The sequence below is a fragment of the Oryctolagus cuniculus genome, chromosome 1 (assembly GCF_964237555.1).
Source record: "Oryctolagus cuniculus chromosome 1, mOryCun1.1, whole genome shotgun sequence".
Taxonomy (NCBI): domain Eukaryota; kingdom Metazoa; phylum Chordata; class Mammalia; order Lagomorpha; family Leporidae; genus Oryctolagus; species Oryctolagus cuniculus.
Window position 1 is genome coordinate 128,254,357 of NC_091432.1, and position 18,255 is coordinate 128,272,611.

The window sequence follows — 18,255 nt, forward strand, 5'->3', positions numbered from 1 at the left end:
CATCGCTATTTGTGGATGAAGCTAAAGCATTGTTCATAGCCCCAAAGACATATGCTAGCAAAGAATGAAGGCTGAGCTCAGTATTATGTTCTAGAAGTCTGAAAAAGAACCACAGAGAAAACAGAATTTTGCAATGCCTTACCATAAAATACAAAATAGGTGCACCCACAGTTTATTTCACAAGAACAGAAGTAGGTTACCTAAATCATCTTGGAGAGACCTCTGGATCAAGAAATACTTCCATGAGGACATGAAGCTTTAAGAGGCTTCTAAAAGGCATGGTGAACTTAGAAAACTGACAAGGCTGAAGGGGAGGGGATACTACAGCCAAAAGGTATTATATAAGCAACTTCAGCAGCCTGGGGGAGCCTGTAAGTTTTGTTTTGTTTTTTTTTTTTAAGATTTTATTTATTGGCCGGCGCTGCGGCTCACTAGGCTAATCCTCCGCCTTGCGGTGCCCGCACACCGGGTTCTAGTCCCGGTCGGGGCATCGGATTCTGTCCCGGTTGCCCTCTTCCAGTCCAGTTCTCTGCTGTGACCCAGGAGTGCAGTTGGAGGATGGCCCAAGTGCTTGGGCCCTGCACCCCATGGGAGACCAGGAGAAGCACCTGGCTCCTGCCATCGGATCAGCGCGGTGCACCGGCTGCAGCGCGCCGGCCGTGGCGGCCATTGGAGAGTGAACCAACGGCAAAAGGAAGACCTTTCTCTCTGTCTCTCTCTCTCACTGTCCACTCTGCCTGTCAAAAAAAAAAAGATTTTATTTATTAATTTGAGAGGTAGATTTACAGACAGTGATAGGAAGAGACAGAAAGAAAGGTCTTCCTTCCATTGGTTTACTCCCCAAATGGCCACAACAGCAGGAGCTGCGCCAATTGGAAGCCAGGAGCCAGGAGCTTCCTCCCAGTCTCCCACATGGGTGCAGGGGCCCAAGGACTTGGGCCACCTTCTACTGCTTTCCCAGGCCATAGCAGAGAGCTGGATTGGAAGAGGAGCAGCTGGGACTAGAACTGGCACTCATATGGGATGTTGGAGCCTCAGGCAGAGGATTAACCTACTGCAACATTGTGCCAGCCCCAACTTGTAAGTTTTGAGGACCACAATTTGCTCAGTGTGACAGACTCAAGAGGAGAGATGAGTTTGCAGTATGAGATGTTGAAGATGTGATGCTCATGAACGTGGGACTTCCTTTTTCAGTCATGACTTCTTTAGCCATCGTAAGAGATTTCCTTCACTCCTTCACTCCAACTTAGTCCATCTATTACTGGTCTAGGCGCTGACCTACTCAGCATTTTGAAAAGGAAAGTGGATATGGGAAGAGCTGCCTGAAGATCATTTTATCAGTGAAGATGAGAATGACAAAGCTTGCTGTAGACTGGTGGCTGTGGGGATGCCATTGCCTTCCCAAGGGGAGTGCACAAGGATAGTCTGTGTCTTAAATCATAGCAGAGCCCCCCTGGAGCCTGTACTGGGCTGTGGTCGTTGCCAGGCTGAGGTACCCTGGACAAGCAATACTATAGAACAATGTCTGGTTGGAAAAGAAAACATTGCCTGGAAGGAATGAATGGACTCAGGTGTGACTAGAAACAGAGGTGTCTTAGGGTTTGGATAGCTCCAGTTCTCTGTAGGGCTCAGAGTGGTCATCCCACTGGAGTAGGCTCCTACTGAGCGTCTTGAGTGCTTTGACAATTGTGACATCACTCATGAGGAACAAACACATTCTCTCCTCCTGATCCTAAATAGGACTATAATTCCAAGGGATTAAACTCAAACTATAGAGTCTTACCCAGGCCTCTTATTCAGTTGCTTAAGAGATGTGGTGTTGAATAATATTCAGGAAAAAGTCTTCCTGTGGTATAATCCTTCACACTAGAGACCTGGGAAATAGAATCAAATCCCTATTATGTTCAGTCCTGGAACAGGATATCCAAATTCTCTGCAGGGGCAACCACAGAAAACACTCTCGCCCTTTCTGGAAGTGTCTGAGTGGTACAAGTGACCCTGCTAAACCCTGGGCCCAGAGGCTTCCGGAAGAATTGGTCCCATCCCGAAGCCCTGGAACAAGGGTTAACTTCAGCTGGAACTCTGTGTAAGGTGCAACATCCCTGTAGGGATGTTGTAGTAGAGGAGAGAGAACAGCAGAGGCCCTCCATCTCTCGTGCCTCCAGGAAGTAAACACTCAATGGTGCAATTTGTGTGAAGAGAAAATTACCTCTAATTGGAGGGCTGGGATAAAAATATCTGCAATCTGTAAACAAAGTAGTTGGAGCATCCTGGAGGCACACAACCGGAGCAGCTCTGCATGGCAGGAACCCCATGTGACCACCCTCAGGGACAACTCCAGGCTGGTCCACCTGGGGTGGGCTCACTGCAGAGCTCATGAGCAGCAGGGATTCCTGGACTTTGTTCTAAGACAAGGCAGCATGCATGTCCTTGAGGCTCTCCAGTGTCCCCAGGCCTGAATCACAGCCCAGGAAAATAGCTTTTCACCTTCCCCCAGGTCCAGAGCAATGATTCACGTCAAATGGAGGAAAAAAAAAAAAAACACAGAGAGGGCTGGTCTGTTTCATCTCATTGCAGGTGTCCCTCCTGGAAGGGTGTCTGGGGACTGTGTATACTAGTTGTCCTGGACACCCTTTCTCTGGTGTCTGTAGGAGGCACCAAGCCAAACCCTGCTTATTGTCATCTGCAGAGGAAGAACTGAATTGAAGCAGGGCAGCATGGGTGATACTCTTCTTGGGACAGGGTTTGTAATTCTTAGGGATATCAGTCTTGGGATAGCACATTCTGGGTCTGGCAGAGTCTGGGGGTTCTGTTATGCATGCTTGTATCCGCTGTTGGTTTATCCACTGTTGTCATGGTGCTATATTGTTTCCTTTATTTTTTCTATTGGTATTTTATTTTCATGTGCACTGGTGAGTAGAGAGCCCTTGATTGGTGAAGATGCAACCAGGGTATTTTAACTCCTGCTCCAGTGTAAGTGAGTGACTTACTTTAAAACCTGGTAAAAGACACACAAGATTACTTAAAGACACACACACACACACGCACACACCACACACGAGGTTTATTAAATAGATATGATAAAGGCCTCTCTCTAGAAAGCCACTTGACTAATTGTTGGCATTAGTATGTCTTTTGCTTTCTTTATAGACCACAAGCAGATTATCCTATTGGAGGAGACTGAGGTTATGTCTGCTATGGTTTTCCTAGATGTGGGGAACCCTCCTATTTAGGTAAAATGAAATAAATACTTTGGAAGGGAAGGGGCAGGGGATGAAGTGAAATGTGGGAGAATATCGTTGGAAATACTGCAAAGAAGGTGGGATTTGGGGTGGGGGGAATGGAACAACAGGAACATAAGCCGACCTTTGGTGAGCCCTGAAGAGGAACATTTTAATGGACAAGTGTGGGGCCAGAGTCTTCCTTCAAAGGCTCCAACTTCTCTCAGGCTGTGAGGGTGGATTCCGCGTGTTGTCCAGTGGAGTAACAGTGGCAGTGACAGAACAGAAATCGTGATCATGCTACTTTTTAAGAATACGGTCACACCAAGAGAATAAACACACATTGATGTTGGACTCTAGCTTTGCTTCTTATTCCATCTGATCGCCTCTGAAAGTCATTTTTTGTTGCAAGCCTCTTCGGAAATATTGTAACCATTTTTGCCTAATTTGAACCACAGTAGTGAAAGAAGGAAGGGGCATAAGGAATAAATATTTACTGAGCACTTAGTATGTTTCAGGTGTTAATCTCACATGATCCTCACAATAACCATTTGAGATAGTGTTATCCTAATTTAAAAACAGGAATTCCAAGGTTTGGGGAAGTTAAGTAAGATTCCCAAGTTTACAAGAAAAAGACTCCTCCAGTGTACCCAGGTGTGAGTCTCGCAGGAAGCCAACTCTTTGTTTGCCACTTGATTTACACATTTTCTTTGTATTGGACAGTATTGCAAATCATTGTTTAAATTCAGTGAATTTAGTGCCCTGAGTTTTTGTAAGAAACGCGTCTCTCTTTAGTAAGCCAGACTTTGGAAATAAACATACTCAGGTGGATCATGTGTCAGGCACAGGCTCCGTAACTCTGTTCATTGCTTCCAGAGCTTTGTTCTGGCCTCACTGAGCTCTGATCCCCTTCTGAATAGGGCCAGAGCTCTCCAGGAAACAGTGGAACCCCATGGAGAAGCAGACCACATCCCAGTGAAATGTGCCCTACCTGGCCCTGCCACAACTCTAGTTATGCCTCCATCCCAGAAACATGTCTCAGCCACTGGTAACGCCACCAGAACTCCACCAGGAAACATCAGCTTTTTTTTTTTTTTAAGATTTATTTTATTTATTTGAAAGATAGGGTTACAGAAAGAGGGAGAGATGGAGAGAGAGGTCTTCCATCTGCTGGTTCACTCCGCAGATGGCTGAAATGGCTGGAGCTGTGCCAATCTGAAGCCAGGAGCTTCTTCTGGGTCTCCCACATGGTGCAGGGGCCCAAGGACTTTGGCCATCTTCTACGGCTTTCCCACGCCACAGCAGAGAGCTGGATCAGAAAAGGAGCAGTCGGGACTAGAACCAGCGCCCATATGGGATGCCGGCGCTTCAGGCCGGGGCTTTAACCCACTGCGCCATAGTGCTGGCCCCAATATCAGTGTTTTACAATGAAGCACCTGCCAGCCACTCTCCTAGGAATATCCGCCCCTTACAGAATATTCTTTCTTCGTAATCTCAGACTGAGTTTCAAAAATTTGCCAGTGAGAAGAGCATGTAAGAGGCAGAATCACGTCACAACACTGAACACAGGAGATCCAGCAGAGGAGTGACAGACTCCTGTTTCTGAAACTCCACAGACACAACCCACATTGCCCATGTAACCAAAAAGGTGTGTCCAATTAGGTAAATTTGCCTGGCCACGTGACCAGCAGATCAAGAGTTAGTTGAGAAAAGAGAGAGCAGGAAAACATTCTCAGTGGACCTAAGAATTTTTTACTCTTAAATTTCTCTATTTTCTGTTTGGTGCAGAGAGAGAGGCCATCACTATAAAATAAGTTATACACACATTTATTAGTGACTTCAGAACAGAAAGAAGGCTTAGGAAAGAAAATATCAATAGAATCTAATAGATGGGAATGTTATTTTATATTTTTATCTATCTTTATGAGATTGGGGGGAGGGTAATTTCCATGTGTGCAAAGGTTTGAGCAGTTTTAGAGATTTATAAGGAAGATAAAAGTTGTGGGGAGCAACTCGGACTAGACTGTTACTCGAATTAAGACTTATTCTATGCATCTGCTCTCCCACAATATGGCACTGGGAGAGGAGGAAACAGCTTCTATACAGCTGCCTCCAGTTCAACCAATAAACAGCAGGACCTGCTCCTGATTGGAGGAGAGCAGCGTACTCGGCGTGTGGGTAGCAGAGTTGGGATTGGTGAAAGAGGACTATAAAGGAGGAGGGAGACAACATGCACCAGGAACATCTATCTGGAGGAACACCTGAGCAGCCTCCAAGAGAGCCGGCTGGCGGTGTGCCGCTCCCCCACGGAAGTGGGGAAAGTGGCAGGGGGGCCCGCCCCTCCACGGAGGTGGAAGGGACGGTAGCCAACCCGGGAAGAACCAGCAGCAAACCCGGGGAGGGCCGAGCAGACTAAAGAACAGCGCAGGGTCCTGTGTCGTTCCTCCATGAAGAGGGGGAGCGACATAATGGTGCCGTGACTCGGATATGAAGCCTAGGCAGGGTTTAGTGTCGTTCCTCCACGAAGACGGGGAGCGACATAATGGTGCCGTGACTTGGATAGCAAACCTAGGAGGGAAGAAATGGGAAGAAGTGGGAAAATACTGGAGAGAGAGACTAGCAAAGAGCCTAGGGAAAAGCCGGACGGAAAAGGCGCCGGAAGAAGCTATCGAAAGCCTAGGCATAGACTCGGATACGGACTATGGGGGGAAGCTGGGAGAAATCTCTAAGGTTGAAAGCGAAAGTGAAACCTAGAAGAAACAGACTTGGATACGGACTGTGGGGAGAAGCCAGGAGAAATGAGAGGGGAATATTGTTGGAAGAAAACTTAAGGAAACATACCGGGTAGAGAAAAATGTTAGGGAAAATGAAGCTGTGGGGGCAGGCTGAGGTGGAGACGTAAGCTATGTTGGGATTCGTCAAGTCAGCCTGGGGAGCAAAAGGCGAAAATCTAAAACCAGAGGCAGAGATGCGTAAGCCAGGTTGGAATCCGTCAGATTAGCCCAGGGAGCAAAAGACGGGAAGCCAAACCGGGAGCGGAGACGTAAGCTATAGGTTGCATTTCGTCATGTTAGCCTGGGGAACTTAGACTGAAAACTAAACCAACCGGTGGCGGAAATGTGAGCTAGGCTGTGTGACTCGTGGAAGCTGCCGCGCGCAGAGAGAGTGCGCGGGGCACGAACGGGGAGAGTGCATGAGGCGCGAGTAGAGAGAACGCGGGGTTGGTGCGAAGGCCGTGGTGCGGGCGCAAAGGGTGCGGAGACCGCGGAGTGCGCGCGAAGCCGGGAAGCAGCTGTGGGGCGAGGCGCCGAGAAGCAGCCTCGGGGCGGGCGCCGGGAAGCCGCGGGGATAAGAGAAACAGAAGTTTAGAAGTAAAATGAGAGAAATAGGAATGCTGGCAGATAGAAGTAAAATAGGAGAAATAGGAATGCCCGGAGATAGAGAAATAGAGAAAAATAAGGCCTCCCCACAACACGGCAATGAGAGAGCTTGGATTCGGTCTGCCTGATTAGTAAGATGATAAGCACCTGTGGGCAGCTGCAGGTCACCGAAGACAGGCACTTTATCAACACCAATAAGTCTCCCCACAAGACGGCAATGAGAGGGCTTGGATTCGGTTTGCCTGATTGATAGGGCTTGTAAGCACCTGCAGGCGGTTCTAGCAGAGCAGAGCATGCGCTGCAGGGCACCGAACACAGGCACGAATCAGCGCCTAAAAACCTCCTCACAACATGGCGAAGAGAGGACCCGGATTCGGTTTGCCTGATTGGTAGGGCTTGTAAGCACCTGTGGGCAACTCTAGCAAGCAGAGCAGAGTGTGTGCCGCGGGGCACCGAAGACAGGCGTGTATCAACACCAAAAAATAAAAAGAAAGGGGGATCTGTGGGGAGCAACTCGGACTAGACTGTTACTCGAATTAAGACTTATTCTATGCATCTGCTCTCCCACAATATGGCGCTGGGAGAGGAGGAAACAGCTTCTACACAGCTGCCTCCAGTTCAACCAATAAACAGCAGGACCTGCTCCTGATTGGAGGAGAGCAGTGTACTCGGCGTGTGGGTAGCAGAGTTGGGATTGGTGAAAGAGGGCTATAAAGGAGGAGGGAGACAACATGCACCAGGAACATCTATCTGAAGGAACACCTGAGCAGCCTCCAAGAGAGCCGGCTGGCGGTGTGCCGCTCCCCCGTGGAAGTGGGGAAAGTGGCAGGGGGGCCCGCCCCTCCACGGAGGTGGAAGGGACGGTAGCCAACCCGGGAAGAACCAGCAGCAAACCCGGGGAGGGCCGAGCAGACTAAAGAACAGCGCAGGGTCCTGTGTCGTTCCTCCATGAAGAGGGGGAGCGACATAATGGTGCCGTGACTCGGATATGAAGCCTAGGCAGGGTTTAGTGTCATTCCTCCACAAAGACGGGGAGCGACAAAAGTGACAGTAGTCAAAGCATGTTCTTGGTGACAACATCAGCTGATTTCATGTCTCTTGGCATTTGTATACAAGGGTAATTTGAAAAGTTAATAAAATAGTGGAATAAAGAGCTAAGTGTATTTTGGTGCAAATATTTTTTTGAAATCCATGTAGTGTCTTCATAATACTCATGTCCATGAACTTTTTGAAGGGTCATTGTATAAATTTAGTATATATTACATATATATAGTTCTATTTTGCAAAAGCTAAAAATATTAAAAACAGTAACAGAAAAATCGAAGTCCTTAATTCAAACATCAAAAATATTAGTTTTTGGAAGCTGTGGTATGTTTTACTAATACATGTACTCAGAATTGTTACTCTGTTGTTTCTGGGAACATTGGGCATGGACTTCCCATACTAGATAAAATATAATCTGTTTCAAGATTTCCCACAGTATTAAGTAACACTTCAAAGCCTGCTGCCCCCTTTAGTCCAATATTTGATTCACTTTAACCTTCTCTTCACCTATAAGATTCTGTTCCATTTTTCTTCCCCAGCCCTACAATCCTCTGGCATTCAGAAATCAGAGTAAAGAATTAGCTTACCTTCCCTCTAATAAACTATGTGGGTATATACTATTATGCTTTTGATCTACCCCAGAAACAAATCACAGTATTTTTATTTTGACAAGACATTGCTTTTGTGTACTGTATAGTGTGCATCTTGCTTATGTTTTAAGCAGATTTCAGCACTTTCCTTTCCATTGCATTTGTAATTGGGGACCCAAAAGACATGAGGGCAAACGTGCTTTCAAGATAATTAGACTGCATCCTCATTCATAAAATAAGAGACACTTCATTTTCCCGGTTTTAATGAGTGTTCCTTCTCAAACCTGTCGTGATGGACTCATTGTATAGCTACAGAAATGTATGCGTACCTCTCTTCAATAAGCTTCTTTGCCTCCCCCCCGCCCCCCACCAAATTCATTGAAAGAGACCCTTGGGTCCAGTCCAGAGCATCGCTGCATCCATAGCAACAGACTTCAGCTTCCTCTGTTACCATGGTACCGGCTCGGGCCGGCTGGGTGGTCGCTATGGTAACTGAGGGCGGGTCCCAGGGTCCCGGCCGTCCGAGCGCATGCGCGCGGGGACGGCCGGGCGAGCCGAACGCGCGGCGCCACCGCGGCCCCTCAGAAGGCTCGTCATGGCGCTGAGGCGGCGGCCCCCTCTGCGGCTCTGCGCCCGGCTGCCCGACTTCTTCCTGCTTCTGCTTTTCAGGGGTGAGTTCGCGCGCTTCCGCCGTGGGACAGTTGGGGTGCCGGGGCGATGGGGACGGAGCGAGCCGAAGCGGGCGGAGCCGGTCGGGGCAGGAATAGCGGTCCCGGCTGCGAGGACTCCGGGGTCCCGGGCCTCACGGCGGCGCTTTCCTGAGGGAGGGTCTGTGAGGAGCCGGGGCAGCCGGACCCGGCCGGGGGCTCGTCCCAGCTCGTGGCTGATTCGAGCAAGTGGGCTCACCCAGGGCGGGGGTCCTGCCTCTGCGGGCCAGATCGGGCGGGGGCTCGGGAACTTGCTGCAGAGCCCTGCGGAGCTGCGCCGAGCGGGGCGAGCGGGCAGAGGGGCGAAGCGCAGCTCGTGCCTGAGAAGTCCGAGGCCTCCGGGGTCCGCCGTGCACAAAGGAAGGGGGCCAGGAGCTCGCTTCCGGAGATCCAGCAGCCGGGGGCCCAGTTCAGACCCTGCCCTGTCCCCACCTGGCCGCAAGACCGCGCAGACCCTCACCCTGGAAGAGCATCAGGTCCGTTTCCACCGGGACGCGGGGCTAACCCGAGAGTTTGGTTCATTTTCGCCCGCGTTGTTCAGAGTTCTCGTTAGATCTGATTTCCCTGGGCAGCCAGCCGGAGCCGAGCAACACGCGTTTACTGAACGGCGGCGTGGACTGTGCTGGGCGCGTGGCGCTGGGGTCTCAGTCCGCACAACAACTTGGCGGGGTGTTTCATTAGCCCGTTTTCGGAGTCAAATCTTTTCCAAGGCTGCATTCCGACTAAGTCACGGAGAAGACTCAAACTCAGTGTTCGCCCAAAGCAGTACTCCGCACTTCCTCCCCTTCCCTTGTAACCTTCCTCAGGTGGCCAAAGCCTTGTAACTGAAAAGTTTGTTCCCACGAAGAGGACACGGTTTGATGGTAAAGGAAATAAGAAGTTGATTAGATGAGGACAATAGCAGGCTTCCTGCTGAATGAAGGTGTTTTGGAATTTTTAAGGAGGCTTGCAAGGAAGGGAGCTGGCCTGGGGAATCAGCAGGAGAAGCAACCGTCTGGTGTAGCTGTGGTAAGAGTGTCCAGATGCCAATCTTCTCTGTTTCATCACCGTGGTCCACGTGGTCCACAGGTGATGAGGTTAGACCTCACCTGGCCAGGTCACTCTGCTGGCTGTCTGCAAAAGAAGCTGCGATAAGGCCAAGGCAGTGTGTGCCTTAGGATGTGGGCAAGCAGGGAGCCAGCAGTCCAACCCCAAAGCATCAGCTAGATGCCCTGCATGAGACTCCTGCACAGTGGTCACCAGCTCCCAGCTTTACACTTAATCACAAGACCATTCACTTGTTAATTCCATAAGGAGTTAAAATTGTCAATTATACCTGATTTTACTAGGACCTTCTTAAGTTCTGAAGTCATTTTATTCTGCAGTTGTCACTGTCATCCCATGATGTTTTCCAGAATGTACCGTTTAAAACATGAAGGGACTGTTTGGAAGTGGGGGTGGGCAGATTTAGGAAAACAAAGCGTTCTTGTATTTCATGTTCGTTCAAGTGGTATGCTTAGGGAGGTGGTAGTCAAAAGGGAGGCTTACAAACAGAAGTGTTAGAAACAGGGCTCTGTGGCACAGGGTAAGTTTCACCTCACTGAGGATGGCCATAGACTTCTCCTGACAGTCCTCTCCAAAGCCAAATGTAGCTGGAGACAGAAGCGACAGGAGGCTGTCCAGGGACAAGGGTGTCAGGAATGTCCAGCTCCCACTGTGTCGGTCACACTGACATTGTCCTATTCACAGACTGGAACAGCTCTCTATTGTTGAAAAAGTCTGTTCACATGAAAGTTTGCAGTTTTTATGGCAGAAACATTTGGCAGTTTAGTTCAGGAGTTAAGTTCCAACTTGGTGGTTTGGTAATAAAACTAGAAAATGTTAAGGGCCTCCTAGACCCTTAACTTCTGATTTTGCTTTACCTGTCAAGCTTGTTTAACTGCAGAGCTAGGAAGAAGAATCAACATTTTCAAGCTAAGACTAGTGACAAAGAATCAAGATGGCAGGGAATATTGGTCTGATTTGAAGAGATGTAGTAAGTTTTCTTTAATAAGGGTCTCTTTATGTTATTTGCTTAGAGAAGCCCATGCTTAAACTTTAATATCCCATCATGATATCATGTCTTTTTAATTTTTATAACTATCCTTTTCAATTACTATTTCTATTCAGTAATTTCATTTAAACCACTTTGTTTCCTGATTAACAGCAAACACTTCTTTAGTAGTTGCCCTTTGTCAGGCTTTGTTGTAAGAATGTAGTATGTACGAGTTCATATAATCTTGATACCAACTCTGAGAAGTTTTACTTTTATTTTTATCACATTGTGGATGAAGAAACAGAGTACGGAGAAATTCACTGATGTTCCCAGAATGATGTCCTATGTGTCTTTATGTGGAATCTTCACTTATTTGTGTTAATCCAATTTGGTTACCTGAATTATTCCATTTTACAGTGGAGTTCTTATTAGGGATCAATTTAACCAAATTATCCAGTGCTATAAGCTGTGTGGTTTGTATATAAAATAGTCTTTTGTTAAATTGGTGACAGGTGCAATCCAGCTTTACAAATGTTATGCCACATGTCTTTTTTGAATGATTAGGTAGTAATTACTGTTAGGCTTCCAGATCTTTTGATGTCCTGGAGAGAAGTGCTTCATTTAGAGTTAAAATAGTAACAGTTTGCATTCTTGGGATAAGATAGTTTGTATGCTAGAAGGAGACAAAATCTGAAAATCAAGATTACCAGGAAATTTTTAAAAGAAAATTTGAATTCTTCCATTTGCATCTGTTTGGATTCCTTAAATGTATTTTAGAATGGTCTACTCTTTTATGTTGTTTTTATTCTCTTTAATTATCTGAAAATTATAACCACTGTTAGATTTGCCTGTGTGTTTAAAAAAACAAAAAACAAAAAACAAAGAACACCTGTCTTGAAAACACAAAATGCTTCACATCAGCTGCTCAGTCCCATATGACTTGTTGATGGGCATCTGTTCTGGAGTGCTTCAGGCTAGGGACACTGAATGGATAGTTACTGAAGATACTTAATCATAAGTAATTGGAGTATTACATCCAGACAGAATTATCTACAAAATCCCTGAACTCTGTGGAATTTGTTCTTAAGGCAGCCCCATAGAGTAGGCTTAAATCAATTGCTTTGAAAGAAACCAGACTTTCTGAGATGGCCACATACTGTAACACAAGAAGCTATGGATTTGTACATTCAGCTAGCAGCTGTTAGAGATGTGATATTAGCAAATTCCTGCTCTGTAAGTTCCTTGAATTTTTTTAAAGCGCAAGTGGGGTAGGAGAAAGGAAAATCTATGTGAATGAAGTTAGGATAAGTGGAGTCGCTGAACAATACCCTAGTCATGAGTTGGATTCTCTTTTAAGATATGTTTGTAATCAGGTAGTATAAAAATATTGCAATAGGGTTGAATGCAAATTTTAAATTTTTGTATGTACCCTCTGAGTTCTAGCAGTATATGTAAATAGCTTCACTGGTGTATAAAGATTCTGGTAAGCACATTCTTTTACACCCAGTTTAGCAAGGACAGTATCCACTATGATATTGTGCATGGAGAACTAAAGCCTTAATTTACTCTCTCTTTGCCACTTGTCATGGTATACAGAAAGCTTACTGAGAATTTTCTGATGTTCAGGGCATGCTGTAGTATTTCATGATAGTGTGTTTTCTTTGTTTTAAAATAGTATCTATTAAGTGTTGTATTTACTACTGCTGTTGGTGAAGAAACATCAATTAATGAAATTTGGACTATATAAACATTTTTTCTTTAATTTACAGAGTGTCCATAGGCTTCTATGGCTCAGCCTTCTTGCGAATTATTGCCAAAATCGAATTTATACTGTTTCCTGTGTCTGACAGCTTCAGTTTTTGATGATTCTTTGTATCTCTAAGCATAGCCCCCCCACCCCCCATTTTTTAAGCAGGTTTTTTTTTTTTTTGACTTTTATGTAATGAATATAGATTTCCAAAGTACAGCTTATGGATTACATTGGCTCCCCCCCCCCCCCCAATGACTTCCCTCTCACCCACAACCCTCCCCTTTCCTGGTATCTCTCTCCTTCCATTCATATCAAGATTTATTTTCAATTTTCTATATATACAGAAGATCAGTTTAGTATACATTAAGTAAAGATTTCAACAGTTTGCACCCACATAGACACACAAAGTGAAAAATACTGTTTGAGTACTCGTTATAGCATTAAATCTCAATGTACAGCACATTAAGGACAGAGATCCTACATGAGGAGTAAGTGCACAGTGACTCCTGTTATTGACTTTACAAATTGACACTCCTGTTTATGGCATCAGTAATCTCCCTATGCTCCAGTCATGAGTTTCCAAGGCTATGGAAGCCTTTTGAGTTCCCCGACTCTTATCTTATTTAGACAAGGTCATAGTCAAAGTGGAAGTTCTCTCCTCCCTTCAGAGAAAGGTACCTCCTTCTTTGAAGACCTGTTCTTTCCACTGGGGTCTCACTCACAGAGATCTTTCATTTAGGTTTTTTTTTTTTTTTTTTTTTTTTTTTTCCCCCCAGAGTGTCTTGGCTTTCCATGCCTAAAATACTCTCATGGGCTTTTCAGCCAGATCTGAATGCCTTAAGGGCTGATTCTGAGGCCAGAGTGCTGTTTAGGACATCCGCCATTCTATGAGTCTGCTGTATATCTCGCTTCCCATGTTGGATCGCTCTATTTATTTATTCTATCGGTTAGTATTAGCAGGCACTAGACTTGTTTATGTGATTCCTTTGACTCTTAGTTCTTTCATTATGATCAGTTGTGAACAGAAATTGATCACTTGGACTAGTGAGATGGCATTGGTACATGCCACCTTGATGGGATTGAATTGGAATCCCCTGGTATGTTTCTAACTCTACCACTTGGGGCAAGTCAGCTTGAGCATGTCCCAAATTGTACATCTCTTCCCACTCTTATTCCCACTCTTATATTTAACAGGGATCACATTTCAGTTAAATTTCAACACTTAAGAATAACTGTGTATTAATTACAGAATTAAACCAGTAGTATTAAGTAGAACAGACAAAAAAAATACTAAGAGGGATAACGTATTAAGTTGTTTATTAACAGGGCTATGCTGATCAAGTCACCGTTTCTCATAGTGTCCATTTCACTTCAACAGGTTTCCTTCTTGGTGTTCAGTCAGTTGTCACCGATCAGGGAGAACATATGATATTTGTCCCTTTGGGACTGGCTTATTTCACTCAGCATGATGTGTTCCAGATTCCTCCATTTTGTTGCAGATGACTGGATTTCATTGTTTTTTTACTGCGGTATAGTATTCTAAAGAGTACATATCCCATAATTTCTTTATCCAGTCTACCGTTGATGGGCATTTAGGTTGGTTCCAGGTCTTAGCTATTGTGAATTGAGCTGCAATAAACATTAGGATGCAGATAGCTTTTTTGTTTGCCAATTTAAATTCCTTTGGGTAAATTCCAAGGAGTGGGGTGGCTGGGTTGAATGGTAGGGTTATCTTCAGGTTTCTGAGGAATCTCCAGACTGACTTCCATAGTGGCTTGACCAGTTTGCATTCCCACCAACAGTGGGTTAGTGTCCCTTTTTCCCCACATCCTTGCCAGCATCTGTTGTTGGTAGATTTCTGTATGTGAGCCATTCTAACCGGGGTGAGGTGAAACCTCATTGTGGTTTTGATTTGCATTTCCCTGATTGCTAGTGATCTTGAACATTTTTTCATGTGCCTGTTGGCCATTTGGCTTTGCTCTTTTGAAAAATGTCTATTGAGGTCCTTGGCCCATCTCTTAAGTGGGTTGTTTGTTTTGTTTTTGTGGAATTTCTTGATCTCTTTGTAGATTCTGGTTATTAACCCTTTATCTGTTGCATAGTTTGCAAATATTTTTTCCCATTCTGTCAGTTGCCTCTTTACTCTCCTGACTGTTTCTTTTGCAGTACAGAAACTTCTCAATTTGATGCAATCCCAATAGTTGATTTTGGCTTTGACTGCCTGTGCCTCCCGGGTCTTTTCCAGAAACTCTTTGCCTATGCCAATATCTTGAAGTGTTTCTCCAATATTCTCTAATAACTTGATGGTGTCAGGTCATATATTTAGGTCTTTAATCCATGTTGAGTGGATTTTTGTGTAAGGTGTAAGGTAGGGGTCTTGCTTCATGCTTCTGCACGTGGAAATCCAGTTTTCCCAGCACCATTTATTGAATAGACTGTCCTTGCTCCAGGAATTGGTTTTAGATCCTTGATCAAATATAAGTTGGCTGTAGATGTTTGGGTTGATTTTTGGTGTTTCTATTCTGTTCCATTGGTCTATCCATCTGTTTCTGTACCAGTACCATGCTGTTTTGATTACAACTGCCCTGTAGTATGTCCTGAAATCTGGTATTGTGATGCCTCTGGCTTTGTTTTTGTTGTACAAGATTGCTTTAGCTATTCGAGGTCTCTTGTGCCTCCATATGAATTTCAGCATCATTTTTTCTAGATCTGAGAAGAATGTCTTTGGTGTCTTGATTGGGATTGCATTGAATCTATAAATTGCTTTTGGTTAAGCAGGTTTTTTTTTAAAAAAATTTATTGATTTATTTGAAAGGCAATTAGAGGCAGAGGCAGAGAGAGAGAGAGAGAGAGAGAAGTCTTCCATCTGCTGGTTCACTCCCCAGATGGTCACAGCAGCCAGAGCTTTGCCAATCCAAAGCCAAGAACCAGTAGTTTCTTTCAGGTCTCCCACATGGGTGCAAGACTTGGGCCATCCTCCACTGCTTTCCCAGGCCATAGCAGAGAGCTGGATCGGAAGTGGAGCGGCCGGGACTTGAACCAGCTCCTGCATGCTGGCACTGCAAGTGGCAGCTGTACCTGCTATGCCAGAGCGCCAGCCCCTAAGCAAAGATTTTAGTCTGTAGTTCACTTCAGTGCAATAGACTTACTGAGTATCTGATGTCCCAGGCACAGTTCTTCATGTTAAGGGTGCAAAATGAATAAAGTGTCCTTAACTTTTGAAGAGCCAGGGTGGTTACTTGCTGAATTACATTGGCTTTTAGTTGTTGGGTATGAATACGTTATATCTTCTCAGCTATAATAAAAATTTTTTTGGGACTGAAGCTGAATTTACCTCTTTCTAGAGGTGACTCTAGTAAATATACAGTTTGTCTCTCTGTTAGTGAAAAGCCAATTATCATTTCTTAAATACCCGTAAATTATATAGGAATTGTTGATGGATTTTAGTCCCAGTGGCCTTAAGAACTTTGGAAAGTCTTAATTTTTACTATTGTAGTTTCTGTGAAAGAGAATGGTATTTCTTGACCTGCTTAAATTTCAGAATCTTTCAGGGTGGTTGTTTGGTATAGGGCTTAAGATGCCACTTGGGAGGCCTATATCTCACTTTGGAATGCCTGGCATTGAATCCTGTTTTTGCTCCCAATCCAGGCTTCCTTCTTAGGCACACCCTGGAAGCAACAGGTGATAGTTGAAGTGATTGGGTCCCAGCCACCCACATGGGAGACCCAGATTGAGTCTGGCTCCTGGCCTTAACCTGGCTCAGTCTTGCCAGTTGGAGGCATTTTGGGAGTGAACCAAAGGATGGGAAATCTCTATCTCTGCTTTTCAAATAAAATAAATAAATCCTTCCACCATCTATGTTATATTGTTTCAAAGTTAACAAAAAGAAAAACATGGAGAGATGCTTAATTGAAGTGACATAAGCAGGTATTAAGAGTATATACTGTATGAATAGAGTTATGCAAAACATGGTATACTCTAGTGAAAAATACCTGAAAGAAAATGAACCAAGATGTTTATAGGTGTTATTTCTGAGTGGTGGATCTTTTGGCTTATTATTTCCTACTTCTTTTTTTTTTTTTTTCTGGCAGATTCTTTTGTTCTTTTGCCTGTTTTCCAGGTGGTTTTAAATCAGAGTGTTTTTTGTGTAATGAAAAAAATTTGCATTTTGTTTGGTTTCCAGTAGATACAAGAGTGGAATTTTAAATTTGGCACTAGTAATGGGAAAACTTCATTTGTTTAGTTTAATCGCTATCATGTGGATGGTGCCTTTCTCTAGCTTCTTAAGTAATGCCTGCCACGTTGGATGAAGGAGAGGCTGACTTGAAGGGCAGTTGTGTGATCAGGTGTTCTTTGTGACTCATTTGAGAGGTTGGTTGTCACTTGCTTTTGGGTGGAGAAGTTCCTTGTGGCTTCCTCAGCAAATGGTTAACTGGAAATTGAAGGAGAGCCACTGAGAGTTTCTGCTGCCACTCTTCTTTTTGGATAAAAAACCAAAATCTGAGTAATTGCTTTGGTTTGGCTTTCAGAGTTGGCTGCTGTTTATTAAGCACCTGCTCTGTGACAGCCAAGCAAGTCCTGGAGGATCTGTTTTCTTCCTCTTGGGTGATAAGAATACAAGGCCAAATGTACTTCCCTTGTAGTCTCTGAAAGATGTTTCCTGAAGCAAGTGTCCCTATCACTTCTTCCTGTCCCACATGAACTTCCTTGCTGGGTATCGTTCTCTAAGGGAAATATTTAATGTCTTTAGAAAGAAGTGCAGCTGTCTAGAGGCTTACAGAGAATGAAGCAAATCCAAAGACATCTGCATTTTTTTGGGGGGGGGGTACTATTTTTTTCCTCTAAAGTGTCTCTATTAAGATGCTGAGGGCCCGGTGCTGTGGTGTAGTAGACTGAACCTCCACCTGTAGTGCCAGCATCCCATATGGGCGATGGTTCCTGTCCTGGCTGCTCCTCTTCCAATCCAGCTCTCTGCCATGGCCTGGGAAAGCAGTGGAAGATGGCCTGAGTCCTTGGGCCCCTACACCCACATGGGAGACCCAGAAGAAGCTCCTGGCTCCTGGCTTCAGATGGGCCTGGCCCCTGCCATTTGGGGAGTGAACCAGTGGATGGAAGACCTTTCTCTCTGTTTCTTTCTGTCTGTACCTCTCAAATAAATAAATCAACTTTTAAAAAAAAGATGTTATGATATTTGATCATTGAATCCGTACTTATTTAGTAGTACCCATTTTTCTTGTCAGTAAAACCTTCCATGGCCAAAAGAGCAAAATTTTTTTTAAGGATTATGTGGTATCTTTTCTTTAAACAGTTTTTTTTTTTAAAGATTTATTTATTTATTTGAGAGGCAAAGTTACAGAGAGAGAAACAGGTTTTCCATTGGTTGGTTCACTCCCCAAATGGCCACAGCAACCCACTAGAACTAGCCAGATCCGAAGCCAGAAGCCAGGAGCCTCACTGGGATCTCTCACACTCAAGCACTGGGCCATCTTCCACTGCTTTCTTAGGCCGTCAGCAGGGAGCTGGATTGGAAGTAGAGCAGCTGGGATCCA

At 45.0% G+C, this 18,255-nt stretch overlaps 1 protein-coding gene across 4 annotated transcripts in view; it reads left to right on the forward strand.

Annotated features, from left to right (window-relative positions):
- The window catches only part of JAM3 (junctional adhesion molecule 3), a 159,633-nt gene that overhangs the window by 10,843 nt on the left and 130,535 nt on the right, over positions 1-18,255 (forward strand). For 2 of the 4 annotated variants that reach the window (XM_070048394.1, XM_008248363.4), the window contains exon 1: positions 8,750-8,906. The exons of 1 other annotated variant lie outside the window; for it this stretch is intronic. In XM_070048394.1, the coding sequence (XP_069904495.1) occupies positions 8,765-8,906 (142 nt within the window). In that variant the 5' untranslated portion in view covers positions 8,750-8,764. Of the gene's footprint in view, positions 1-8,714; positions 8,907-18,255 lie in introns of those variants that run through there. One more of the 4 variants, XM_008248362.4, reaches the window with a different exon arrangement.